General features: G+C 52.9%; 1 protein-coding gene across 3 annotated transcripts in view; it reads left to right on the top strand.

The window, feature by feature from the left end:
• The window catches only part of LOC149433047 (radial spoke head 1 homolog), a 35,041-nt gene extending 9,256 nt beyond the window's left edge, over positions 1–25,785 (top strand). Inside the window, exons 3-10 of one of the 3 annotated variants that reach the window (XM_089664710.1) lie at positions 3,863–3,968; positions 8,084–8,174; positions 8,474–8,609; positions 9,206–9,277; positions 9,683–9,781; positions 14,611–14,731; positions 22,849–23,031; positions 25,231–25,785. In XM_089664710.1, the coding sequence (XP_089520836.1) occupies positions 3,863–3,968; positions 8,084–8,174; positions 8,474–8,609; positions 9,206–9,277; positions 9,683–9,781; positions 14,611–14,731; positions 22,849–23,031; positions 25,231–25,244 (822 nt within the window). In that variant the 3' untranslated portion in view covers positions 25,245–25,785. Of the gene's footprint in view, positions 1–3,862; positions 3,969–8,083; positions 8,175–8,473; positions 8,610–9,205; positions 9,278–9,682; positions 9,782–14,610; positions 14,732–22,848; positions 23,032–23,120 lie in introns of all 3 variants that reach the window. The other 2 variants (XM_089664709.1, XM_089664711.1) reach the window with 2 other exon arrangements.
• The last annotated feature ends 1,731 nt before the right edge of the window (positions 25,786–27,516 follow it).

Raw genomic sequence — 27,516 nt, 5'->3', positions numbered from 1 at the left:
CCATGGTGGTTGGATGAGAAGTAGGAAAGATTGGGGACCCACCAATGGTGGGATCAGTGGTAGAGGAGATTTGGGACCCCATGATGGTTGGTTCAGAGGCAGAAGAGATTGGGGACCCATCAGTAGTGGGATAAGAGGTAGAGGAAATTGGGGACCCCACAATGGTTGGATCAGAGGCAAAAAAAGATTGGGGACCACTTAGTGGTGGAGTTGGAGGTGGGAAGAAAGGAGACCCCACAGTGGTGAGATCAGAAGTTGGAGAGGTAGGAGACCCGATGATGGTGGGATCAGAGGCAGAAGAGATAGGGGATCCCTCAGTGGTGGGATGAGAGGTGGGAGGATAAGACCCCACAGTGGTGAGATCAGAGGTTGGAGAGGTAGGAGACCTGATGGTGGTGGGATCAGAGGCAGAAGAGATTGGGGACCCCACAATGGTTGGATCAGAGCCAGAAGAGATTGGGGACCACTTAGTGGTGGAGTTGGAGGTGGGAAGAAAGGAGACCCCACAGTGGTGAGATCAGAAGTTGGAGAGGTAGGAGACCCGATGATGGTGGGATCAGAGGCAGAAGAGATTGGAGATCCCTCAGTGGTGTGATGAGAGGAGGGAGGATAAGACCCCACAGTGGTGGGATCAGAGCTAGGAGAGATTGAGATCTCACAGCAGTTGGAGGTAGAGGAAAATGGGGAGACCACAGTGGTGGGATGTGAGGTAGAAGAGATTGGTGGCCCCATACTGATAGGATCAGAGGTGGGGAATATAGGAGATCCCACAGTGTTGGGATCAGATGTAGGTGAGATTAGGTACCCCACAGTGGTGGAATTGGAGGCAGGGGAGGTAGAAGACCTCACAATGGTGGCATCTGTCAGGAATGGACTTGCCAGTGGTGGTGGGACTCACCTGCCGTGTGGGCTGCAGTACCTGGGGCTGATTGCAGGAGGTGTATTTAAGGAATGGCCAGACCTGCAGTCAGTTCCTTGGTGTATGTTTCCCATGAGCCCCTGTACCTGGTATCCTGTGTTCCTGTTCTGCTGACTATCTGATTTGTTGCTGATCCTGACCTCTGCTGACCGTCTCCTGTTGAACCCCTGGCTTGCCTGACCATCCTTCTGCCTGATCCTCTGTACCGCGCTGCCCGTGAGTTACTGAACCCGGCTTGTGACCCGACTATTCTCTGCCTTCTCCTCTGGTACCTCACTGCCCACACGTTGCTGACCTGGCCTGCCTGACTACGCCTTACGCTACCCAGACGATCCATCCATCCCGCATAGATCTGTCCCTGTTACCAGGTCTGCCAGCCTCTTCACATCAGGCTTTCCCCCGGTACATACCCTCGGCGGACCCCTCTACCACAGTTGGGTGCACTCAGGGGCCGCAACCTGGTCTCAGTCCTGCGCCAAGTCCATCCCCTCCATCAGGGGCTCTGGTGAAAAGGCAGATTGGGGCTTAGACTCCGCGCCCTGGGGAATCCCGTTCTGTGGGTACTAGAGATCCCGCCGGGCGGTGCCTGACAGTACCTAACGGCCTGCCTGACCATTCCACCTCTCCAGCCCTGACTACGCCTGTGTTCCCACTCATTTCTGGTCATACCCGGATCCTTAACAGAATCAAATGTACTAGAGATTGTGCACCTTGGAGATGGGAATGGAGGTTGTGGAGGTAGGAGATCCCAATGGTGGTGGGATCAGAGGTAGTAGAGATTGTGCACCTTGGAGATGGGAATGGAGGTTGTGGAGGTAGGAGATCCCAATGGTGGTGGGATCAGAGGTAGTAGAGATTGTGCACCTTGGAGATGGGAATGGAGGTTGTGGAGGTAGGAGATCCCAATGGTGGTGGGATCAGAGGTAGTAGAGATTGTGCACCTTGGAGATAGGAACAGAGGTTGTGGAGGTAGGAGATCCCAATGGTGGTGGGATCAGAGGTAGTAGAGATTGGGGACCTTGGAGATGGGAATGGAGGTTATGGAGGTAGGAGATCCCAATGGTGGTGGGATCAGAGGTAGTAGAGATTGGGGACCTTGGAGATGGGAATGGAGGTTGTGGAGGTAGGAGATCCCAATGGTGGTGGGATCAGAGGTAGTAGAAATTGGGGACCTTGGAGATGGGAACGGAGGTTGTGGAGGTAGGAGATCCCAATGGTGGTGGGATCAGAGGTAGTAGAGATTGTGCACCTTGGAGATGGGAATGGAGGTTGTGGAGGTAGGAGATCCCAATGGTGGTGGGATCAGAGGTAGTAGAGATTGTGCACCTTGGAGATGGGAACAGAGGTTGTGGAGGTAGGAGATCCCAATGGTGGTGGGATCAGAGGTAGTAGAAATTGGGGACCTTGGAGATGGGAACAGAGGTTGTGGAGGTAGGAGATCCCAATGGTGGTGGGATCAGAGATAGTAGAAATTGGGGACCTTGGAGATGGGAATGGAGGTTGTGGAGGTAGGAGATCCCAATGGTGGTGGGATCAGAGGTAGTAGAGATTGGGGACCTTGGAGATGGGAATGGAGGTTGTGGAGGTAGGAGATCCCAATGGTGGTGGGATCAGAGGTAGTAGAGATTGTGCACCTTGGAGATGGGAACAGAGGTTGTGGAGGTAGGAGATCCCAATGGTGGTGGGATCAGAGGTAGTAGAAATTGGGGACCTTGGAGATGGGAACGGAGGTTGTGGAGGTAGGAGATCCCAATGGTGGTGGGATCAGAGATAGTAGAAATTGGGGACCTTGGAGATGGGAATGGAGGTTGTGGAGGTAGGAGATCCCAATGGTGGTGGGATCAGAGGTAGTAGAGATTGGGGACCTTGGAGATGGGAATGGAGGTTGTGGAGGTAGGAGATCCCAATGGTGGTGGGATCAGAGGTAGTAGAAATTGGGGACCTTGGAGATGGGAATGGAGGTTGTGGAGGTAGGAGATCCCAATGGTGGTGGGATCAGAGGTAGTAGAGATTGGGGACCTTGGAGATGGGAATGGAGGTTGTGGAGGTAGGAGATCCCAATGGTGGTGGGATCAGAGGTAGTAGAAATTGGGGACCTTGGAGATGGGAATGGAGGTTGTGGAGGTAGGAGATCCCAATGGTGGTGGGATCAGAGATAGTAGAAATTGGGGACCTTGGAGATGGGAATGGAGGTTGTGGAGGTAGGAGATCCCAATGGTGGTGGAATCAGAGGTAGTAGAGATTGTGCACCTTGGAGATGGGAATGGAGATTGTGGAGGTAGGAGATCCCAATGGTGGTGGGATCAGAGGTAGTAGAGATTGGGGACCTTGCAGTGGTGAGATTAAAGGTGGGGAGGTAAGAGAACCCACAGTGGTGGCATTAGAGCTAGGAGAAAGGTAGGAGAGATTGGGTACCCTCTTGGTGGTGGGATTACAGGCAGATTGGTGACCCTTGGAGACTCAACAGTTGTGGAATCATAGATAGGAGAGATTGGGGACCCTGTAGTCATAGGCTCAGAGGTGGGAGAGATGGGAAGTCCCATGGTTGGGGGATGGTAGGTATGTGCAATTTTACACCCTACAGTGAGCGCATGGGAGGTATGGAAAATTGGAGATCTCACAATCAGGGGATGGGAAATAGAAGATCCCTCCAGTGGTTGAAGATAGGAGATTGGGGACCCCACATTGAAGGGATGGGAGATTGGGGCATCACCCTCAACCACTGGTATCCAGCCACTCATGGGGGCTCAGTATCACATCTTGCCCACATTTCTTTATTTCTTTGTTCTGGAAGGTGGTAGAGGGAAAATGAGGTCTTGGACCCTCTACACAATGCTGCCATGCCTGGCCCAACATAGATGACAGAGCCCGGAGAGGTATCGGGCCCTGGATGAGGCAGGAAATGTGTATATGTAGAACATTCATCATGGTTTCCATTGACAGGGAACTTACCGATTCAAGAATGGCTCTCGGTACATCGGAGAGTATTACCAGAACCGGAAACACGGTGTGGGGACCTTCATGTATCCTGATGGATCCAAGTACGAAGGTAACTAGAGAAGAACTTCTTCACCCCTTCACTGTCTTGTGCTCCAATGAAAGCTTTGAGCTGAAGACCAACTCCAGGCATTTGTTATAATAATCTGGTCCTCCAGCCAGGTAATATAATAAACAGGTATTTCAGGCTGTACTTTTCCATCAGGTCAGCATCTGCTCCAACCTCTGGGAAGGCTCCCTTATCTCTGTTAGGAGGTGTGAAATCACACAGGTTCTCAGGCAGAGGCTCTGCCTCTCTTGGGGGGGCTTTGTAGCTCTGGGCCCCCTGCTGCTCTGTGTCTCTCAGAGAGGGAGGGGGGAGAGTGAGAAATGAGACACAACATATACTCCGTACCCAGATGGAGGTGCCTACAAAATGGTTGGACTGCGTACTTCACTGTGTGTTGTGACAGAAGGTACTTCTCCTCTCTCCCAGTTATGGGCGGGTACTTCTCCTCTCTCCCAGTTATGGGCGGGTACTTCTCCTCTCTCCCAGTTATGGGCGGGTACTTCTCCTCTCTCCCAGTTATGGGCGGGTACTTCTCCTCTCTCCCAGTTATGGGCGGGTACTTCTCCTCTCTCCCAGTTATGGGCGGGTACTTCTCCTCTCTCCCGGTTATGGGCGAGCCCTTCTCCTCTCTCCCGGTTATGGGCGAGCCCTTCTCCTCTCTCCCGGTTATGGGCGAGCCCTTCTCCTCTCTCCCGGTTATGGGCGAGCCCTTCTCCTCTCTCCCGGTTGTGGGCGAGCCCTTCTCCTCTCTCCCGGTTGTGGGCGAGCCCTTCTCCTCTCTCCCGGTTATGGGCGAGCCCTTCTCCTCTCTCCCGGTTATGGGCGAGCCCTTCTCCTCTCTCCCGGTTATGGGCGAGCCCTTCTCCTCTCTCCCGGTTATGGGCGAGCCCTTCTCCTCTCTCCCAGTTATGAGCGAGCCCTTCTTTGGGATATGAGTGGGCCCTTCTTCTCTTTTGGGTTATGGATAGACCCTTTTCCGGAATATAGGTGGGTCCGTCTTCTCTTTTGACGTATGGATGTCCCTTTCTCCTCTCTCTGGGTTATGAGTGGGCCCTTCTACCCTCGCTGGGTTACAGGTAGGTCTTTCTCCTCTCTCTGGGTTACAGGTAGGTCTTTCTCCTCTCGCTGGGTTATGAGTGGGCCCTTCTACCCTCACTGGGTTACAGGTAGGTCTTTCTCCTCTCGCTGGGTTACAGGTAGGTCTTTCTCCTCTCGCTGGGTTACAGGTAGGTCTTTCTCCTCTCGCTGGGTTACAGGTAGGTCTCTCTCCTCTCTCTGGGTTACAGGTAGGTCTTTCTACCCTCTTTGGGTTATGGGCAGGTCACTACTGCTGGTCCTGCATTGTCCATGGTGATGTAAGAGTGTGACCAGGGGAGTGGTGAAAAGAAGAGATTTCAAGGGACCAGTCACATGGAGAGGAGGAGCCTGCGGGTGCGAAGGATAAGGAAAGTTTAACTACTTTTTTTTTTCCCCTAGACAAAACAAAAATGTGACCCTTACATTCCGGGAGGGGATCCCCACTTTGAAGGATCATTTATTTTTGTCCTGGAGTTCAGCTTTAGGGAGTCATGGCTGGACTGACATAAAGTCAGAAAATTCTTACTCCTTTACCTATTGGTGGCTTTGTGCAGCCCATTCATAAAATGTGTGAAGCCTCCGCTTCCCTACAAAGTTGTCTCTGCCTAGAGCAGCTTCACTGCCTGTGATGGAGAAACAGTCATGTGACTTGGACAGGTCCCGTGACCAGGCACTTGCTTTCATATCGGTTGCTCTCCACCGGCTTTTGGATACCTGGAGCCAATGGAGCACAATGCACATTCCCTGAGCTTCATCAATGTACAGAGCCCCAGAGACCCCATAGAGAGGCCCAAAGACCCCATAGAGAGGCCCAGAGACCCCATAGAGGGCCCCAGAGGCCCCATAGACAGCCCCAGAGGCCCCATAGAGAGGCCCAGAGACCCCGTAGAGAGGCCCAGAGACCCCGTAGAGAGCCCCAGAGGCCCCATAGACAGCCCCAGAGACCCCGTAGAGAGCCCCAGAGGCCCCATAGACAGCCCCAGAGACCCCATAGAGAGGCCCAAAGACCCCATAGAGAGGCCCAGAGACCCCATAGAGGGCCCCAGAGACCCCATAGAGAGCCCCAGAGACCGCATAGAGAGCCCCAGAGGCCCCATAGAGGGCCCCAGAGGCCCCATAGACAGCCCCAGAGACCCCATAGAGAGGCCCAAAGACCCCATAGAGAGGCCCAGAGACCCCATAGAGGGCCCCAGAGGCCCCATAGACAGCCCCAGAGGCCCCATAGAGAGCCCCAGAGACCGCATAGAGAGGCCCAGAGACCGCATAGAGAGGCCCAGAGACCGCATAGAGAGGCCCAGAGACCGCGTAGAGAGGCCCAGAGACCCTATAGAGAGCCCCAGAGGCCCCATAGAGAGCCCCAGAGGCCCCATAGAGAGCCCCAGAGGCCCCATAGAGAGCCCCAGAGACCGCATAGAGAGCCCCAGAGACCGCATAGAGAGGCCCAGAGACCGCATAGAGAGGCCCAGAGGCCCCGTAGAGAGCCCCAGAGACTTCATAGAGAGCCCCAGAGACTTCATAGAGAGCCCCAGAGACTTCATAGAGAGCCCCAGAGACTTCATAGAGAGCCCCAGAGACCCCATAGAGAACCCCATAGAGAGTCCCAGAGACCCCGTAGAGAGGCCCAGAGACCCCGTAGAGAGGCCCAGAGGCCCCGTAGAGAGGCCCAGAGGCCCCATAGAGAGCCCCAGAGGCCCCATAGAGAGCCCCAGAGGCCCCATAGAGAGCCCCAGAGGCCCCATAGAGAGGCCCAGAGACCGCTTAGAGAGGCCCAGAGGCCCCGTAGAGAGCCCCAGAGACTTCATAGAGAGCCCCAGAGACCCCATAGAGAACCCCATAGAGAGTCCCAGAGACCCCATAGAGGGCCCCAGAGACCCCATAGAGAGCCCCAGAGACCCCATAGAGAGCCCCAGAGACCCCATAGAGAGCCCCAGAGGCCCCATAGAGAGCCCCGGAGACCTCATAGAGAACCCCGGAGACCCCATAGAGAGCCCCAGTGACCCATAAAGAGCCCCAGCAATCCATACAGAGCCCCAGCAACCCCATAGAGAGCCCCAGAGATCTCATAGAGAACCCATAGAGAGCCCCAGAGGCCCCATAGAGAGCCCCAGAGACCCCATAGAGAACCCCATAGAGAGTCCCATAGACCCCATAGAGGGCCCCAGAGACCCCATAGAGAACCCCACAGAGAGCCCCAGAGACCCCACAGAGAACCCCTGGGACCCCATAGAGAGCCCCAGATGCCCCATAGAGAGCCCCAGAGACCCCATAGAGACCCCATAGAGAGCCCCAGAGACCCCATAGTTTATCTAAAGCCAAAAAATCCAAACCCCCTCCTCCCATCCCTGCCCTCTGGGAAGATTCACCCTCTATCTGTCCTGGTGGCCATGACCAGTAAGACAGGAAGTGGTGTGAGGTTCAGATTGGAATGGGGACCCCTGTATCTGTGAAAGTTGGCTAAGGGGGGAATTTCCTCACGACGTGTGGAGAGCAGATGGGGGAAGACGGGTGTCCTGACATCCCATGTATCTGTCATGGCATAAAGCCTACTGGCCGGCCCTCATTTATCACAGAAGACCTGTGTCCTGCTTGTTCCCCGCCCACCCCTGGTGTGTGCATAGGATGAGGGAGGGTCAAAGGCGTGACCTGATGGCTCATAGAGGACAATGTCCGGTCAGAGTGGATCCCGATCATGTGATCACTATGTCACTATTCAGGGTGGAGGCGTCATCGACCAAAGAGGCCTGCAGATATCAGAGCAGCCTGAAGGTGGCAGTGTGCCTCACTTTCACACTGTAATTCTCAGATACAATTGCAGGATTTAAAAAAAAAAAATTATAAAAATATAAAAAAATTGTAAAAGCACTTTTTTTTTAGCTTTTTATAAATAAATAAGACCGCAGAGGGTTGGTCCAGAATGTGACATACATATAGGGGGCAGTTGAAGAATGGACACAGTGGTCCGTGGTCTACCCCCCGCCCTCAACCTTGGATCTCCCCAAAATGAGTGCTTCCAATGACACCCTACTGTCCTCTCCCTCCAGGTGATTGGGTGGATGACCAGCGGCAGGGACAAGGCGTCTACACCTACCCCAATGGAGACACGTACAGCGGAGACTGGTTCTCCCATCAGAGGTAATGTCCTTCAACGCTCTGACTCCTCCCCTGTGGGTGGGACCGTCCTCGTCTCCTGGGCACGCTGTGAGCTGCACTGCACTCAGTAAATGTAAACCCCTGACCTGGTGTCAGCCCAGAGCTCAGACTGAGAGGGAGAAGCTCATCAATCCAATCCAGTCATGTGTTGAGGCATGCTGATAGGAGGAGAGAGCAGAGTGACAGAGAAGGAGGGCTTATCAGTCTGCTGCTTCTCCTTTCATTGTCCAATCACAGGTCTGTTGTCCTCTAATCTGTGTGTACTGTCCCCTCCCCCGCAGGCACGGACAAGGCGTGTACACCTACGCTGACACGGGATCCAAGTATGTGGGCACCTGGGTGAACGGTAAGCAGGACGGAGCCGGAGAGCTCATTCATCTGAACCACCGCTACCAGGGGAAGTTCTCCAACACAATGGTGAGTAGCTCCGCCTCCTCATTGGATGGCGACATCTGTGGGGTCATTCTAGTTGGGGGTGTAATGGTTTACTACTTAAAGTCCAACTCCGGGCTTAGGTCTTCCCTCCCTTCCATTTGCCTAATGGACCGGTCCGGTGACATCACAGACCACGCCCTCTGCGCATCCTAAATGCCGTAACACAGGGGTGTCCAAATGGCGGCCCTCCAGCTGTTGCCGAACTACAAGTCCCATCATGCCTCTGTCTTTGGGAGCCATACTTGTGGCTGTCAATCTCGCAATGCCTCATGGGACTTGTAGTTCGGCAACAACTGGAGGGCCGCCAGTTGGACACCCGTGCTCTAACATAACATGGTCCCGCTGGGGGAGGAGTCCAGGGCTGGGGGGAGGAGTCACAACACCTCGGGCTCAGCCCTTCAGAATTCTCCTAAGGGTCCAGGATGGGGGTGGAGCTTCAGCTCATGAAGTGAACGGGTCGCCCCATGAATGACGACACACAGAATCGCTCGACCAGTACAGTCTGCAATTGGGGGGGCAGAGAAGGCAAAATATACCCCTCCCCCACCAACCAATCACGGTGCTGCGTCTCTCCTCAGATGCTCGGTCCTGGGAAATACATCTTTGACATCGGCTGCGAGCAGCACGGCTCCTACGTCCAGGTTGAACAGGTAATCCTCATGTGACTTGTGTTGCTGTTCCATATTTCCCCTCTTGTGGCTCTCACACTTCCTAAATGCAGGAAAAAAACAACAAATCAGCATATGGGACATAACATATAGTCAGTGGGGTATGTCCCTTGTGCTGATGTCTCTTCTGTTAGCTGATGCCCCCCTCCCCCGCCGCCATAATCTACCGGTGCGACTATGCCCGCCCTTTCCTCTCAACAAAGCCGTGCTACGCCTTCTGTGAATGGAGGAGGGGGCGGATGATTGATGGCTCCGCCCCCTCCATTCATAGATCCTGTCTCAGTCATAGACACTAGTACAGGGCGGGCATAGTTTGGCTCAATTGATGAAAGCCCTTTAAATGAGGTGTCGGTATAATAATAACACTGACATGGCTGGTTTGTTTAGCTGCCTCGTCCCGGGAAAGTGCAGAGTATTCGGTCCAGTGCGCGCTCCATCCCCGGGTGTAGGAACCCCATTGAAGTATCCGTGATGGCCGAGGACACGGTGACACCGCTTGGGGGTGGAGTGGTGTGCTGTGTATGACCGGACGTGTTTTCCGGGATTGTGCATGACACCCGACAATGGATGGTGTGCAGAGTGGGGGTGTGATGGTTGGTGCTGTGCATTGGGGTGGGAAGTGGTCAGTGCTGTGCATGGGGGTGTGATGGTCGGTGCTGTGCATGGGGGTGGGAAGTGGTCAGTGCTGTGCATGGGGGTGTGATGGTCGGTGCTGTGCATGGGGGGTGTGATGGTCGGTGCTGTGCATGGGGGTGTGATGGTCGGTGCTGTGCACGGGGGTGTGATGGTCGGTGCTGTGCACGGGGGTGTGATGGTCGGTGCTGTGCATTGGGGTGGGAAGTGGTCAGTGCTGTGCATGGGGGTGTGATGGTCGGTGCTGTGCATGGGGGTGTGATGGTCGGTGCTGTGCATGGGGGTGTGATGGTCGGTGCTGTGCATGGGGGTGTGATGGTCGGTGCTGTGCATGGGGGTGTGATGGTCGGTGCTGTGCATGGGGGGTGTGATGGTCGGTGCTGTGCATGGGGGGTGTGATGGTCGGTGCTGTGCACGGGGGTGTGATGGTCGGTGCTGTGCATTGGGGTGGGAAGTGGTCAGTGCTGTGCATGGGGGTGTGATGGTCGGTGCTGTGCATGGGGGTGTGATGGTCGGTGCTGTGCATGGGGTTGTGATGGTCGGTGCTGTGCATGGGGGGTGTGATGGTTGGTGCTGTGCATGGGGGGTGTGATGGTCGGTGCCGTGCACGGGGGTGTGATGGTCGGTGCCGTGCACGGGGGTGTGATGGTCGGTGCCGTGCACGGGGGTGGGAAGTGGTCAGTGCTGTGCATGGGGGTGTGATGGTCGATGCCGTGCATGGGGGTGTGATGGTCGGTGCCGTGCATGGGGGGTGTGATGGTCGGTGCCGTGCATGGGGGGTGTGATGGTCGGTGCTGTGCATGGGGGGTGTGATGGTCGGTGCTGTGCACGGGGGTGTGATGGTCGGTGCTGTGCATTGGGGTGGGAAGTGGTCAGTGCTGTGCATGGGGGTGTGATGGTCGGTGCTGTGCATGGGGGTGTGATGGTCGGTGCTGTGCATGGGGGTGTGGTGGTCGGTGCTGTGCATGGGGGGTGTGATGGTTGGTGCCGTGCACGGGGGTGTGATGGTCGGTGCCGTGCACGGGGGTGTGATGGTCGGTGCCGTGCACGGGGGTGTGATGGTCGGTGCCGTGCAGGGAGGTGGGAAGTGGTCGGTGCCGTGCAGGGGGGTGTGATGGTCGGTGCCGTGCACGGGGGTGTGATGGTCGGTGCCGTGCACGGGGGTGTGATGGTCGGTGCCGTGCACGGGGGTGTGATGGTCGGTGCCGTGCACGGGGGTGTGATGGTCGGTGCCGTGCAGGGGGGTGGGAAGTGGTCGGTGCCGTGCAGGGGGGTGTGATGGTCGGTGCCGTGCACAGGGGTGTGATGGTCGGTGCCGTGCAGGGGGGTGGGAAGTGGTCGGTGCCGTGCAGGGGGGTGTGATGGTCGGTGCCGTGCACGGGGGTGTGATGGTTGGTGCCGTGCAGGGGGGTGGGAAGTGGTCGGTGCCGTGCAGGGGGGTGTGATGGTCGGTGCCGTGCAGGGGGGTGTGATGGTCGGTGCCGTGCATGGGGGTGTGATGGTCAGTGCCGTGCATGGGGGTGTGATGGTCGGTGCTGTGCCATGTTTGCAGTGGCGGATTGTATGGCGGTGGGGGGGGGGGGGAGGGTCTCCGATCCGTAGATGTGGATGCATTTGCCAACCTCCAGCCAACATTTGCCAACCTTCACCAGGAGCTCACCAGTCCCCCTTTCATCAGGAGCTCACCAGTCCCCCTGTCATCAGGAGCTCACCAGTCCCCCCTTCATCAGGAGCTCACCAGTCCCCCTTTCATCAGGAGCTCACCAGTCCCCCTTTCATCAGGAGCTCACCAGTCCCCCTTTCATCAGGAGCTCACCAGTCCCCCTTTCATCAGGAGCTCACCAGTCCCCCTTTCATCAGGAGCTCACCAGTCCCCCTTTCATCAGGAGCTCACCAGTCCCCCTTTCATCAGGAGCTCACCAGTCCCCCCTTCACCAGGAGCTCACCAGTCCCCCTTTCATCAGGGTCTCACCAGTCCCCCTTTCATCAGGAGCTCACCAGTCCCCCCTTCACCAGGAGCTCACCAGTCCCCCTTTCATCTGGAGCTCACCAGTCCCCCCTTCATCAATCTCTAACCAGTCCCCCTTCATCAGGGTCTCACCAGTCCCCCTCTTCATCAGGAGCTCACCAGTCCCCCTCTTCATCAGGAGCTCACCAGTCCCCCTCTTCATCAGGAGCTCACCAGTCCCCCTCTTCATCAGGAGCTCACCAGTCCCCCCTTCATCAGGAGCTCACCAGTCCCCCCTTCATCAGGAGCTCACCAGTCCCCCCTTCATCTGGAGCTCACCAGTCCCCCTTTCACCTGGAGCTCACCAGTCCCCCCTTCATCAGGAGCTCACCAGTCCCCCCTTCACCAGGAGCTCACCAGTCCCCCCTTCACCAGGAGCTCACCAGTCCCCCCTTCACCAGGAGCTCACCAGTCCCCCCTTCACCAGGAGCTCACCAGTCCCCCTTTCATCTGGAGCTCACCAGTCCCCCCTTCATCTGGAGCTCACCAGTCCCCCCTTCATCTGGAGCTCACCAGTCCCCCTGTCATCAGGAGCTCACCAGTCCCCCCTTCATCAGGAGCTCACCAGTCCCCCTTTCATCAGGAGCTCACCAGTCCCCCTTTCATCAGGAGCTCACCAGTCCCCCTTTCATCAGGAGCTCACCAGTCCCCCTTTCATCAGGAGCTCACCAGTCCCCCTTTCATCAGGAGCTCACCAGTCCCCCTTTCATCAGGGTCTCACCAGTCCCCCTTTCATCAGGAGCTCACCAGTCCCCCCTTCACCAGGAGCTCACCAGTCCCCCTTTCATCTGGAGCTCACCAGTCCCCCCTTCATCAATCTCTAACCAGTCCCCCTTCATCAGGGTCTCACCAGTCCCCCTCTTCATCAGGAGCTCACCAGTCCCCCTCTTCATCAGGAGCTCACCAGTCCCCCTCTTCATCAGGAGCTCACCAGTCCCCCCTTCATCAGGAGCTCACCAGTCCCCCCTTCATCAGGAGCTCACCAGTCCCCCCTTCATCTGGAGCTCACCAGTCCCCCTTTCACCTGGAGCTCACCAGTCCCCCCTTCATCAGGAGCTCACCAGTCCCCCCTTCACCAGGAGCTCACCAGTCCCCCCTTCACCAGGAGCTCACCAGTCCCCCCTTCACCTGGAGCTCACCAGTCCCCCCTTCACCAGGAGCTCACCAGTCCCCCCTTCACCAGGAGCTCACCAGTCCCCCCTTCACCAGGAGCTCACCAGTCCCCCCTTCACCTGGAGCTCACCAGTCCCCCCTTCATCAGGGTCTCACCAGTCCCCCCTTCATCAGGAGCTCACCAGTCCCCCCTTCACCAGGAGCTCACCAGTCCCCCCTTCATCTGGAGCTCACCAGTCCCCACTTCATCTGGAGCTCACCAGTCCCCCCTTCATCAATCTCTAACCAGTCCCCCCTTCATCAGGGGCTCACCAGTCCCCCCTTCATCAGGGGCTCACCAGTCCCCCCTTCATCAGGGGCTCACCAGTCCCCCCTTCATCTGGAGCTCACCAGTCCCGCCTTCATCAATCTCTAACCAGTACCCATTCATCAGGGTCTCACCAGTCCCCCCTTCATCAGGGGCTCACCAGTCCCCCCTTCATCAGGGGCTCACCAGTCCCGCCTTCATCAATCTCTAACCAGTACCCCTTCATCAGGGTCTCACCAGTCCCCCCTTCATCAGGGTCTCACCAGTCCCCCTTCATCTGGAGCTCACTAGTTCCCCTTCATCTGGAGCTCACTAGTTTCCCTTCATCTGGAGCTCACCAGTCCCCCTTCATCTGGAGCTCACCAGTCCCCCCCCTTCATCTGGAGCTCACTAGTCCCCCTTCATCTGGAGCTCACTAGTCCCCCTTCATCTGGAGCTCACCAGTCCCCCCCCTTCATCTGGAGCTCACTAGTCCCCCTTCATCTGGAGCTCACCAGTCCCCCCCCTTCATCTGGAGCTCACTAGTCCCCCTTCATCTGGAGCTCACTAGTTCCCCTTCATCTGGGTCTCATCATGGAAAACATTTCAGGGGATGCTTCTTATTGTGGTTCCAGCTCTGTGCAGACTTCCAGGATGGGTAGGGAGACAATCACACAAAAGCTGGTCTTGGTTCACCAGCCATACAAGCTGACGGAAGTCCCAGGGAGAGGGGAAGGTGTTCTGTAGTCCTGTCCTAGACTGACAATGCTGCTGCTCCATAGAGTACAGTGAGCGAATGTTGTCCCCCTAGTGATGACAGGAGGCATGTTGCTGGGAGGATGAAAAAAAGCCCCAAAAAAACGAATTCAGCCACAATATGTAAGGACTGGTGGAATAATGTCATTTGAGCTAGCGAATAAAGGGGAGGAGCCATCCTGGTGGGACCCCCTAATCTCATGGGCCCAGGGACAGTTGTTCTCTGCACCCCCCTTTAGGTACAAGCAGGGGCGGACTGACCATTTGGAAACTCGGGCACTGCCCAAGGGCCCGGGGTCAGTAGGGGGCCCCATGAGATGCCCCTGGTACCTTTTTCATAGGCTTTTTTGAGTTTGGACAAGGACACGGGGCCCCATGATCCCCTATTGCCCGGGGGCCCCATGAGCTGTCAGTCCGCCCCTGGGTACAAGCTATCAACCTCAACAGTATTTCTGGTATAATAGGATGGGGGGGTTGTCGGTGAACTCAGTGACACAAATCTCATTTCTCCTGCACCAGAAAAAAGAGGAGGAGGAAGAGGAGGAGCCTCTGGCAGTGCCAACAACACGATGGAACGCGGAGAAGATCACCAGCCTGACCACCTGGTCACCCACAGAAGTGGTACCGCCCCCAGCTCCAGGTATGAGGTCACTCCATCCCTCAACTGTTATCTGACACAGCCGAGGCCCCTACTTCCATACTCCTGGAGGCGGAGCTTGTTCTGGGGTGGGCACATTAAAATACGAAGGTGTGCTCTTCCCTAGAGCTAGCATTGCTTTCATTGGCTGAGTAGTGGCAGCCTCCTGTGCTGTGAGACAGCTTTGGCCATGAGAGATGACAGGTAGGGTGATGGGTTCCCATGGTCCTCATGATCCGGAATATCACTGTGATGGATTTTATGGAGGGATTGGAGAGGATACGGTGTCCCGGCTGAAAGTGGAGATTTTCTATCTACCATTCTATTGCCTTTCATTAAAGGCACTGAGAAGTAGACGAGAATGTTCTATAAATTACACATACATAGGAATCGGAATAGAAGAAAGAGGAAGGGCTGTAGGGAGCATGGACCTCCTGGAACCGGCTTAGAAGAATAGTGAGGAGGACACTTCTGAACATCTCCTCCCTCCTTGGCTGATCAGCTGCCTTCTGGGGAGGTTTCTCCAGATACCTTCACCAAGTGAATGCTATAGTCCTCCCCTTCAACAAGTGGATGCTGTTAGTGTTTGGCTAAGTTTCAGGAGCTCCTTTGGACCATTCGTGATTCTCAGTTTCCTTCTGTGTCGCCTTGGGGTGTCTGGAGGAAATTTTGGTTGCATCTTTAATTCTTTCCTAATACTTTCCATCTCATCATCATTCTCTCCTGATTTAGTGGATCGAACCCTTAGATTCCCCAAGAGGCTCAGAGGTCTTTTTCACCCTTTTAGGCTGTAGGGTTGTATTTTGCTTTCCATCTCATTGTAGGCTGTAGGGTTGTATTTTGCTTTCCATCTCATCATCATTCTCTCCTGATTTAGTGGATCGAATCCTTAGATTCCCCAAGAGGCTCAGATGTCTCTTTCACCCTTGTAGGCTATAGGGTTGTATTTTGCTTTCCATCTCATCATCATTCTCTCCTGATTTAGTAGATCGAACCCTTAGATTCCCCAAGAGGCTCAGAGGTCTCTTTTCGCCCTTGTAGGCTGTAGGGTTGTATTTTGCTTTCCATCTCATCATCATTCTCTCCTGATTTAGTAGATCGAACCCTTAGATTCCCCAAGAGGCTCAGAGGTCTCTTTTCGCCCTTGTAGGCTGTAGGGTTGTATTTTGCTTTCCATCTCATCATCATTCTCTCCTGATTTAGTGGATCGAACCCTTAGATTCCCCAAGAGGCTCAGAGGTCTCTTTCGCCCTTGTAGGCTATAGGGTTGTATTTTGCTTTCCATCTCATCATCATTCTCCCTTGATTTAGTGGATCGAACCCTTAGATTCCCCAAGAGGCTCAGAGGTCTCTTTCGCCCTTGTAGGCTATAGGGTTGTATTTTGCTTTCCATCTCATCATCATTCTCTCTTGATTTAGTGGATCGAACCCTTAGATTCCCCAAGAGGCTCAGAGGTCTCTTTCGCCCTTGTAGGCTATAGGGTTGTATTTTGCTTTCCATCTCATCATCTTTCTCTCCTGATTTAGTGGATCGAACCCTTAGATTCCCCAAGAGGCTCAGAGGTCTCTTTCGCCCTTGTAGGCTATAGGGTTGTATTTTGCTTTCCATCTCATCATCTTTCTCTCCTGATTTAGTGGATCGAACCCTTAGATTCCCCAAGAGGCTCAGAGGTCTCTTTCGCCCTTGTAGGCTATAGGGTTGTATTTTGCTTTCCATCTCATCATCATTCTCTCCTGATTTAGTGGATCGAACCCTTAGATTCCCCAAGAGGCTCAGAGGTCTCTTTCGCCCTTGTAGGCTATAGGGTTGTATTTTGCTTTCTATCTCATCATCATTCTCTCTTGATTTAGTGGATCGAACCCTTAGATTCCCCAAGAGGCTCAGAGGTCTCTTTCGCCCTTGTAGGCTATAGGGTTGTATTTTGCTTTCCATCTCATCATCATTCTCTCCTGATTTAGTGGATCGAACCCTTAGATTCCCCAAGAGGCTCAGAGGTCTCTTTCGCCCTTGTAGGCTATAGGGTTGTATTTTGCTTTCCATCTCATCATCTTTCTCTCCTGATTTAGTGGATCGAACCCTTAGATTCCCCAAGAGGCTCAGAGGTCTCTTTCGCCCTTGTAGGCTATAGGGTTGTATTTTGCTTTCCATCTCATCATCATTCTCTCCTGATTTAGTGGATCGAACCCTTAGATTCCCCAAGAGGCTCAGAGGTCTTTTTTGCCCTTGTAGGCTATAGGGTTGTATTTTGCTTTCCATCTCATCATCATTCTCCCTTGATTTAGTGGATCGAACCCTTAGATTCCCCAAGAGGCTCAGAGGTCTCTTTCACCCTTGTAGGCTATAGGGTTGTATTTTGCTTTCCATCTCATCATCATTCTCTCCTGATTTAGTGGATCGAACCCTTAGATTCCCCAAGAGGCTCAGAGGTCTCTTTCGCCCTTGTAGGCTATAGGGTTGTATTTTGCTTTCCATCTCATCATCTTTCTCTCCTGATTTAGTGGATCGAACCCTTAGATTCCCCAAGAGGCTCAGAGGTCTCTTTCGCCCTTGTAGGCTATAGGGTTGTATTTTGCTTTCCATCTCATCATCTTTCTCTCCTGATTTAGTGGATCGAACCCTTAGATTCCCCAAGAGGCTCAGAGGTCTCTTTCGCCCTTGTAGGCTATAGGGTTGTATTTTGCTTTCCATCTCATCATCATTCTCTCCTGATTTAGTGGATCGAACCCTTAGATTCCCCAAGAGGCTCAGAGGTCTCTTTCGCCCTTGTAGGCTATAGGGTTGTATTTTGCTTTCCATCTCATCATTCTCTCCTGATTTAGTGGATCGAACCCTTAGATTCCCCAAGAGGCTCAGAGGTCTCTTTCGCCCTTGTAGGCTATAGGGTTGTATTTTGCTTTCCATCTCATCATCATTCTCTCCTGATTTAGTGGATCGAACCCTTAGATTCCCCAAGAGGCTCAGAGGTCTCTTTCGCCCTTGTAGGCTATAGGGTTGTATTTTGCTTTCCATCTCATCATCTTTCTCTCCTGATTTAGTGGATCGAACCCTTAGATTCCCCAAGAGGCTCAGAGGTCTCTTTCGCCCTTGTAGGCTATAGGGTTGTATTTTGCTTTCCATCTCATCATCTTTCTCTCCTGATTTAGTGGATCGAACCCTTAGATTCCCCAAGAGGCTCAGAGGTCTCTTTCGCCCTTGTAGGCTATAGGGTTGTATTTTGCTTTCCATCTCATCATCATTCTCTCTTGATTTAGTGGATCGAACCCTTAGATTCCCCAAGAGGCTCAGAGGTCTCTTTCGCCCTTGTAGGCTATAGGGTTGTATTTTGCTTTCCATCTCATCATCTTTCTCTCCTGATTTAGTGGATCGAACCCTTAGATTCCCCAAGAGGCTCAGAGGTCTCTTTCGCCCTTGTAGGCTATAGGGTTGTATTTTGCTTTCCATCTCATCATCATTCTCTCCTGATTTAGTGGATCGAACCCTTAGATTCCCCAAGAGGCTCAGAGGTCTCTTTCGCCCTTGTAGGCTATAGGGTTGTATTTTGCTTTCCATCTCATCATTCTCTCCTGATTTAGTGGATCGAACCCTTAGATTCCCCAAGAGGCTCAGAGGTCTCTTTCGCCCTTGTAGGCTATAGGGTTGTATTTTGCTTTCCATCTCATCATCATTCTCTCCTGATTTAGTGGATCGAACCCTTAGATTCCCCAAGAGGCTCAGAGGTCTCTTTCGCCCTTGTAGGCTATAGGGTTGTATTTTGCTTTCCATCTCATCATCTTTCTCTCCTGATTTAGTGGATCGAACCCTTAGATTCCCCAAGAGGCTCAGAGGTCTCTTTCGCCCTTGTAGGCTATAGGGTTGTATTTTGCTTTCCATCTCATCATCTTTCTCTCCTGATTTAGTGGATCGAACCCTTAGATTCCCCAAGAGGCTCAGAGGTCTCTTTCGCCCTTGTAGGCTATAGGGTTGTATTTTGCTTTCCATCTCATCATCATTCTCTCCTGATTTAGTGGATCGAACCCTTAGATTCCCCAAGAGGCTCAGAGGTCTCTTTCGCCCTTGTAGGCTATAGGGTTGTATTTTGCTTTCCATCTCATCATTCTCTCCTGATTTAGTGGATCGAACCCTTAGATTCCCCAAGAGGCTCAGAGGTCTCTTTCGCCCTTGTAGGCTATAGGGTTGTATTTTGCTTTCCATCTCATCATCATTCTCTCCTGATTTAGTGGATCGAACCCTTAGATTCCCCAAGAGGCTCAGAGGTCTCTTTCGCCCTTGTAGGCTATAGGGTTGTATTTTGCTTTCCATCTCATCATCATTCTCTCCTGATTTAGTGGATCGAACCCTTAGATTCCCCAAGAGGCTCAGAGGTCTCTTTCGCCCTTGTAGGCTATAGGGTTGTATTTTGCTTTCCATCTCATCATCTTTCTCTCCTGATTTAGTGGATCGAACCCTTAGATTCCCCAAGAGGCTCAGAGGTCTCTTTCGCCCTTGTAGGCTATAGGGTTGTATTTTGCTTTCCATCTCATCATCATTCTCTCCTGATTTAGTGGATCGAACCCTTAGATTCCCCAAGAGGCTCAGAGGTCTCTTTCGCCCTTGTAGGCTATAGGGTTGTATTTTGCTTTCCATCTCATCATCATTCTCTCCTGATTTAGTGGATCGAACCCTTAGATTCCCCAAGAGGCTCAGAGGTCTCTTTCGCCCTTGTAGGCTGTAGGGTTGTATTTTGGCAGTAGGTTCTCTGGTGTTCCTCATTATTGTGGTTGGTTTTCTGGTTTGGCAACCTGTTTGACCACGGATTTTCTTTCCCCTGAACCTTAGAGGTGAAAGGCATTGTGACTGTTTGTGTAGACAGTCTGGCCTTCCTGCCTTGACCAGTTTGTGAATAGTAGGTTTCCAATGAGACCTGTCCTTACCGGGGGTTTCTGTTCTGTTGACCACACCAAGTTGTGGGTTCATTCTTCCCTGTTGGTAATCGGTCATTGTTCTGGTTTTGGTGGATTATAAGTGATCGTCTTCACTGACTAAGGTTTGGCGCATTCCCTTCTGGCGGTGACCTTCCATCTTGGTCTGGAGTATCAGGTCGCCTCTCCTCTAATGGATTCCTCATCGCTTCAGACTCGGGCATTGGTCCTGGGCCACAGGCAGTCCTTGGTCCTCCTAGTGAGGACGGTTAATAGTTTTTCCTGTTGCCCACCCCTCAATTGGACTACTTTTGGATGTCCCGACTTTGTTTGAATTCCTATGTCCCTCAATGGGTGAGGATACTGATCTACTAGCCTCCCATCCTTGGACATTGTATCCTTATAGTAGGACCCACCACTCAGAATACACTGATCAGGTCCTGCAGCTGCTGATCGACAGAGGTTTTCAGCATGTCCCTTCGACAGAAATCGATCAAAAGATTGACTTCTGTCGAGCCAGGACAGACGCAGAAACTTGCACAGTCTCTGCTGAACCGGCCAGATTTCTATCAGTGTATGTTCAGTTTCATTTGATTCATTTTGATAGCCCGGAGGTGACTTGTCATTCCTGCTGATCAATACGAGAGCTCATCTGATCATGTGTTAGCCTGCTATTCACAATCGTAATCAATATTGATGGACATCTGATAGAAGTTGACTGAAAGTTGTTCTAAATCTGTCTATATGGTTGTGTTATAGATTATTATGCGGTTGGTTTGTGTATGTTTTGTGGTCCAGACACAGCAGAGATGAAAGAGGTCCATTAATCTGCTCAGTGTTGGGTCACCCTCGGCACAGTTCATTGATCTAACCATTGTACGTTTTATGACTGACAAGTTTGTTTCAAAGTTATAGTGATCCGTTCAATTCTCCCTTCCATTGTAAAAATTGTGATGGAGTCATCTGCCCTCAGGGAGTATCTCTCGGTATGTATCTTCCTCTTGTTGTGGTTGGAAAGCCAGCTATGGCTATGGCTGGCCTGAGAGTCGTCTGACCTCAGAGATGGCCCATGTCTATCAGTATCTCTCTTCTCCTTTCTGGGGTTGGAGAGTTTACTGTGGCAGAGGGTTCCAAGTCATCTGACTTCAGAGATGGACCCATATCTCTCAGTATGTCTCTTTTCCTTGCAGTGGTTACAGAGCCAGCTATGGCTGAGGGTTCCAAGTCATCTTACTTCATAGATGACCCATATCTCACAGTATGTATCTTCTCCTTGCTGGGCTTGGAGAGTTTACTGTGGCAGAGGGTTCCAAGTCATCTGACGTCATGATGGTCCATATCTCTCAGTATGTCTCTTTTCCTTGCTGGGGTTACAGAGTCAGCTGTGGCTGAAAGTCCTGAGTTATCTGACTTCATGATGGCCCATATCTCTCAGTATGTCTCTTCTTCTTGCAATGGATGGAGAGTGAGCTGTGGTTGAGGGTCCCAAGTCATCTGACTTCAGAGATGGACCCATATCTCTCAGTATGTCTCTTTTCCTTGCAGTGGTTACAGAGCCAGCTATGGCTGAGGGTTCCAAGTCATCTTACTTCATAGATGACCCATATCTCACAGTATGCATCTTCTTCTTGCTGGGGTTGAAGAGTTTACTGTGGCAGAGGGTTCCAAGTCATCTGACTTCATGATGGTCCATATCTCTCAGTATGTCTCTTCTTCTTGCAGTGCTTGGAGAGTCAGCTGTGGCTGAGAGTCCTGAGTTGTCTGACTTCATGATGGCCCATATCTCTCAGTATGTCTCTTCTTCTTGCAATGGATGGAGAGTGAGCTGTGGTTGAGGGTTCCAAGTCATATGACTTCAGAGATGTACCCATATCTCTCAGTATGTCTTTTCTTCTTGCTGGGGTTGGAGAGTTTACTGTGGCAGAGGGTTCCAAGTCATCTGACTTCATGATGGTCCATATCTCTCAGTATGTCTCTTTTCCTTGCTGGGGTTACAGAGTCAGCTGTGGCTGAAAGTCCTGAGTTATCTGACTTCATGATGGCCCATATCTCTCAGTATGTCTCTTCTTCTTGCAGTGCTTGGAGAGTCAGCTGTGGCTGAAAGTCCTGAGTTGTCTGACTTCATGATGGCCCATATCTCTCAGTATGTCTCTTCTTCTTGCAATGGATGGAGAGTGAGCTGTGGCTGAGGGTTCCAAGTCATGACTTCAGAGATGTACCCATATCTCTCAGTATGTCTCTTCTTCTTGCAGTGGTCGGAGAGTCCGCTGTGGCTGAGAGTCCTCAGTTATCTGACTTCATAAGTGACTCATATCTCTCAGTATGGGAGAATGTCACCAGCACACCGAGGATCACCAATATGGGTCCAAAGGTTTTAATCAACGATCACATAGTTACAGCAAGGCAGCGTTTCAGAGTCTCACAGGGCCCCTTCACCAGGCATGGGACGTCATATGCTGGTGATCTTCTCCCTAGCTGATTCTGTTCAGTTCCAGCTGACGGTCGCTGCAGCACCCACTTATACACACTGCCATTTGTAACGCAGAAATGTGTGTTTGGATTGTAGACTTGCATATCTCTCAGTATGTCTCTTCTCCATGCTGGGGTTGGAGAGTTTACTGTGCCAGAGGGTTCCAAGTAATCTGACTTCATGATGGCCCATTTCTCTCAGTATGTCTCTTCTCCTTGCAGTGGTTAGAGAGCCGGCTATGACAGAGGGTTCCAAGTCATCTGACTTGATAGATGACCCATATCTCTCAGTATGTCTCTTCTTCTTGCAGTGGTTGGAGAGTCAGCTATGGCAGAGGTCTCTGAATAGTCTGATCTCAGAGATGGACCCATATCTCTCAGTATGTCTCTTCTCTTTTCTGGGGTTAAAGAGTCAGCTGTGGCAGAGGGTTCCAAGTCATATGACCTCAGAGATGGACCCATATCTCCCAGTATGTCTCTTCTTGCAGTTGTTGGAGAGTTAGCTGTGGCTGAGGGCTCTGAGTTATCTGACTTCAGGAATGACCCATATCTCTCTGTATTTCTTTTCTCCTTGCGTTGGTTGGAGTCAGCTGTGGCAGAGGGTTCCAAGTCATCTGACATTAGAGATGACCCATATCTCTCAGTATTATTCTTCTCCTTGCTTGGGTTGGAGAGTGGCTATGGCAGAGGGTTCTGAGTCATGTGACCCTAGAGATGACCCATATCTCTTAGTATGTCTCTTCTCCTTGCAGTGGTTGGAGAGCCGGCTATGGCAGAGGATTCTGAGACTCCCCCAGAGTCTGCCACCTTGACCAATCCGTTAGAAGAGGCTCCACCTTCTGTTCAAGAATCAGAAAACATAACTGCCGCGTCTGAGGCAACATCGGTCTTACCAGAGAGTTCGGCAGAGGCTGAGAGGACAGACCCGGATGAAGGTAAGTGGGGGTGTGAAATGCCATTGTCCTGTTTTGTCTGTCATGTTTCTCCTCCATCTCCTTCATCTTTCCCACCTTTGATATTCCAGTTGGCTCATCAGAGCAGACGGTTCCACTGGACACAACTAGATGAAACCCAATCCCTGGAGACCTTGTATACAACTCTCTGATGGAGCCAGGAGATGTTATTTATTGAAGGATGAAGCCCACTCATAAATAAATACTTCAATATGGGGGTGACTTAGCCTTAATTTTGTGTAGGATGGAGAGAGGTTGGAGCCTCTGTCAGTCATTTGTGGTGTCTGTCTCTGGTGGAGAACTGTCTGCACAGGAAATTATAGGAAATCTTTCCAACCGCAACCCCTGTATCAAGGTGACAGACATGTTACAAGACCAATACCATGAGATAACGTGACCCTGTCATGAATAAAGCATGGAGGCAACTACTGCCGACCCTGACTGTCATGCCGGTGTTCTGGCTTCAATTATTTCTGCCCTGGAACAAGGATAAATCACCCAGCTTGGACACAGCCAGGCAGGTAGCATTTTCAAAGGAGCTCCAACAATGGCAGCCTGGACAGACTCATTTTAAAATAACAAAACCTACCAATTGCACAATACCCCTACCCCTTCCTCTACTTCATCCTTCCCAGTGTCCACCCACAATGTGCAAACCTGCCCAGCATCTAAGCCCTGGCCCAGAAAGTGGGTTCAATATCGAAGGCCAGGCCAGAAAGCAAGGTCAGTATCGGAGGGTGGGCCCAGGAAACAGGATCTGTATCTGAGGCCAGCCCCAGCAAGTGAGATCAGCATCTGAGGCGTGGCCCAGGAAGCGGGATCAGCATCTGAGGTGTGGCCCCCCGAAGTTGGATCAGTATTTGAGGCATGGCCCAGGAAGCTGGATCAGTATCTGAGGCCTGGCCCAGGAAGCGGGATCAGTATCTGAGGCCTGGCCCAGGAAGCGGGATCAGCATCTGAGGTGTGGCCCCCCGAAGTTGGATCAGTATTTGAGGCATGGCCCAGGAAGCTGGATCAGTATCTGAGGCCTGGCCCAGGAAGCGGGATCAGTATCTGAGGCCTGGCCCAGGAAGCGGGATCAGCATCTGAGGTGTGGCCCCCCGAAGTTGGATCAGTATTTGAGGCATGGCCCAGGAAGCTGGATCAGTATCTGAGGCAAGGCCCAGGAAGCTGGATCTGCATCTGAGGCCTGGCCCAGGAAGCGGGATCAGTATCTGAGGCCTGGCCCAGGAAGCGGGATCAGTATCTGAGGCCTGGCCCAGGAAGCGGGATCAGTATCTGAGGCCTGGCCCAGGAAGCGGGATCAGTATCTGAGGCCTGGCCCAGGAAGCGGGATCAGTATCTGAGGCCTGGCCCAGGAAGCGGGATCAGTATCTGAGGCCTGGCCCAGGAAGCGGGATCAGTATCTGAGGCCGGGCCCAGGAAGCGGGATCAGTATCTGAGGCCGGGCCCAGGAAGCGGGATCAGTATCTGAGGCCGGGCCCAGGAAGCGGGATCAGTATCTAAAGCCGGGCCCAGGAAGCGGGATCAGTATCCAAAGCCGGGCCCAGGAAGGAGGATCAGATACTTCTGGGTCTGGCCTCAGAAACTGATCCCGGTTCCTGGGTCTGCCCTCAGATACTCGTCCCGGTTCCTGGGTCTGCCCTCAGATACTCATCCCGGTTCCTGGGTCTGGCCTCAGATACTCGTCCCGGTTCCTGGGTCTGGCCTCAGAAACTGATCCCGGTTCCTGGGTCTGCCCTCAGATACTCGTCCCGGTTCCTGGGTCTGCCCTCAGATACTCGTCCCGGTTCCTGGGTCTGCCCTCAGATACTCGTCCCGGTTCCTGGGTCTGCCCTCAGATACTCGTCCCGGTTCCTGGGTCTGCCCTCAGATACTCGTCCCGGTTCCTGGGTCTGCCCTCAGATACTCGTCCCGGTTCCTGGGTCTGCCCTCAGATACTCGTCCCGGTTCCTGGGTCTGCCCTCAGATACTCGTCCCGGTTCCTGGGTCTGCCCTCAGATATTGTTCCTGGGCTCAACTTAAAATATTAATCCTGGTTCTTGGAGCAGTGCTTTCAGGGACAGCAATGTCCACTTTCTGCAGGAGAATTGACCTTCATTTCATGGTGGAGATCTGCAGAAGTCAATCAGATGGGTGATCAGCTGATCACTCTGGTAACAACGATTTTTTTTCTAACAGATCATGAAGGCTGATTTGTGAAAATGGTGGACATAGCGATCGGAAATTCCTGTAAGGATGGAATTGTCTGGGGAGGTGTGAGGAGCGACCTCCATCATGTTCCTCACCTCCGGAGATGCGATCTCCTCCATCATGTTCCTCTCCTCTGGAGGTTCGACCTCCATAATGTTCCTCACCTCCAGAGACTCGACCTCCTCCATTATGTTCCTCACCTCCGTAGGCTCGACCTCCTCCATCATGTTCCTCACCGCCGTAGGCTTGACCTCCTCCATCATGTTCCTCACCTCCGGAGGCTCGACCTCCTTCATCATGTTCCTCACCTCCGGAGGCTCGACCTCCTCCATCATGTTCCTCACCTCCGAAGGTTCGACCTCCTCCATCATGTTCCTCACCTCCGGAGGCTCGACCTCCTCCATCATGTTCCTCACCTCTGGAGGCGCGACCTCCTCCATCATGTTCCTCACCTCCAGAGCTCCGCACTGTTTGTCTTCATCTTCTATCTATTTTGTATCTATAATCACTTTAAAAATTGTAATAATAAATTATGACAATCCAGTGGTTGGTATCTGTGCTCCCCTCTGAATGTAGAGGAATGGGGTCGGTATCTGTGCGCCTCTCTGAATGTAGAGGAATGAGGTCGGTATCTGTGCTCCCCTCTGAATGTAGAGGAATGAGGTCGGTATCTGTGCTCCCCCTGAATGTAGAGGAATGAGGTCGGTATCTGTGCGCCCCTCTGAATGTAGAGGAGTGGGGTCGGTATCTGTGCTCCCCTCTGAATGTAGAGGAATGAGGTCGGTATCTGTGCTCCCCCTGAATGTAGAGGAATGAGGTCGGTATCTGTGCTCCCCCTGAATGTAGAGGAATGAGGTCGGTATCTGTGCTCCCCCTGAATGTAGAGGAATGAGGTCGGTATCTGTGCTCCCCCTGAATGTAGAGGAATGAGGTCGGTATCTGTGCTCCCCCTGAATGTAGAGGAATGAGGTCGGTATCTGTGCTCCCCCTGAATGTAGAGGAATGAGGTCGGTATCTGTGCTCCCCCTGAATGTAGAGGAATGAGGTCGGTATCTGTGCTCCCCCTGAATGTAGAGGAATGAGGTCGGTATCTGTGCTCCCTCTGAATGTAGAGGAGTGGGGTCGGTATCTGTGCTCCCCTCTGAATGTAGAGGAATGGGGTCGGTATCTGTGCTCCCTCTGAATGTAGAGGAGTGGGGTCGGTATCTGTGCGCCCCTCTGAATGTAGAGGAGTGGGGTCGGTATCTGTGCTCCCCTCTGAATGTAGAGGAATGAGGTCGGTATCTGTGCTCCCTCTGAATGTAGAGGAATGAGGTCGGTATCTGTGAACCCCTCTGAATGTAGAGGAGTGGGGTCGGGATCTGTGCTCCCCCTGAATGTAGAGGAATGAGGTCGGTATCTGTGCTCCCCCTGAATGTAGAGGTATGAGGTCGGTATCTGTGCTCCCCCTGAATGTAGAGGAATGAGGTCGGTATCTGTGCTCCCTCTGAATGTAGAGGAGTGGGGTCGGTATCTGTGCGCCCCTCTGCATGTAGAGGAGTGGGGTCGGTATCTGTGCTCCCCTCTGAATGTAGAGGAGTGGGGTCGGTATCTGTGCTCCCCTCTGAATGTAGAGGAGTGGGGTCGGTCTCTGTGCACCCCTCTGAATGTAGAGGAGTGGGGTCGGTATCTGTGAACCCCTCTGAATGTAGAGGAGTGGGGTCGGTATCTGTGCGCCCCTCTGAATGTAGAGGAATGAGGTCGGTATCTGTGCTCCCTCTGAATGTAGAGGAATGAGGTCGGTATCTGTGAACCCCTCTGAATGTAGAGGAGTGGGGTCGGGATCTGTGCTCCCCCTGAATGTAGAGGAATGAGGTCGGTATCTGTGCTCCCCCTGAATGTAGAGGTATGAGGTCGGTATCTGTGCGCCCCTCTGAATGTAGAGGAGTGGGGTCGGTATCTGTGCTCCCCTCTGAATGTAGAGGAATGAGGTCGGTATCTGTGCTCCCCCCTGAATGTAGAGGAATGAGGTCGGTATCTGTGCTCCCTCTGAATGTAGAGGAATGAGGTCGGTATCTGTGAACCCCTCTGAATGTAGAGGAGTGGGGTCGGGATCTGTGCTCCCCCTGAATGTAGAGGAATGAGGTCGGTATCTGTGCTCCCCCTGAATGTAGAGGTATGAGGTCGGTATCTGTGCTCCCCCTGAATGTAGAGGAATGAGGTCGGTATCTGTGCTCCCTCTGAATGTAGAGGAGTGGGGTCGGTATCTGTGCTCCCCTCTGAATGTAGAGGAGT

The sequence above is a fragment of the Staurois parvus genome, unplaced genomic scaffold, assembly GCF_062004578.1.
Source record: "Staurois parvus isolate SC_StPar_1 unplaced genomic scaffold, SC_StPar_1.0 ptg002006l, whole genome shotgun sequence".
Taxonomy (NCBI): Eukaryota; Metazoa; Chordata; class Amphibia; order Anura; family Ranidae; genus Staurois; species Staurois parvus.
The sequence above is the reverse complement of the archived record's forward strand: the minus strand, read 5'-3'. Positions and strand labels throughout refer to the sequence as shown.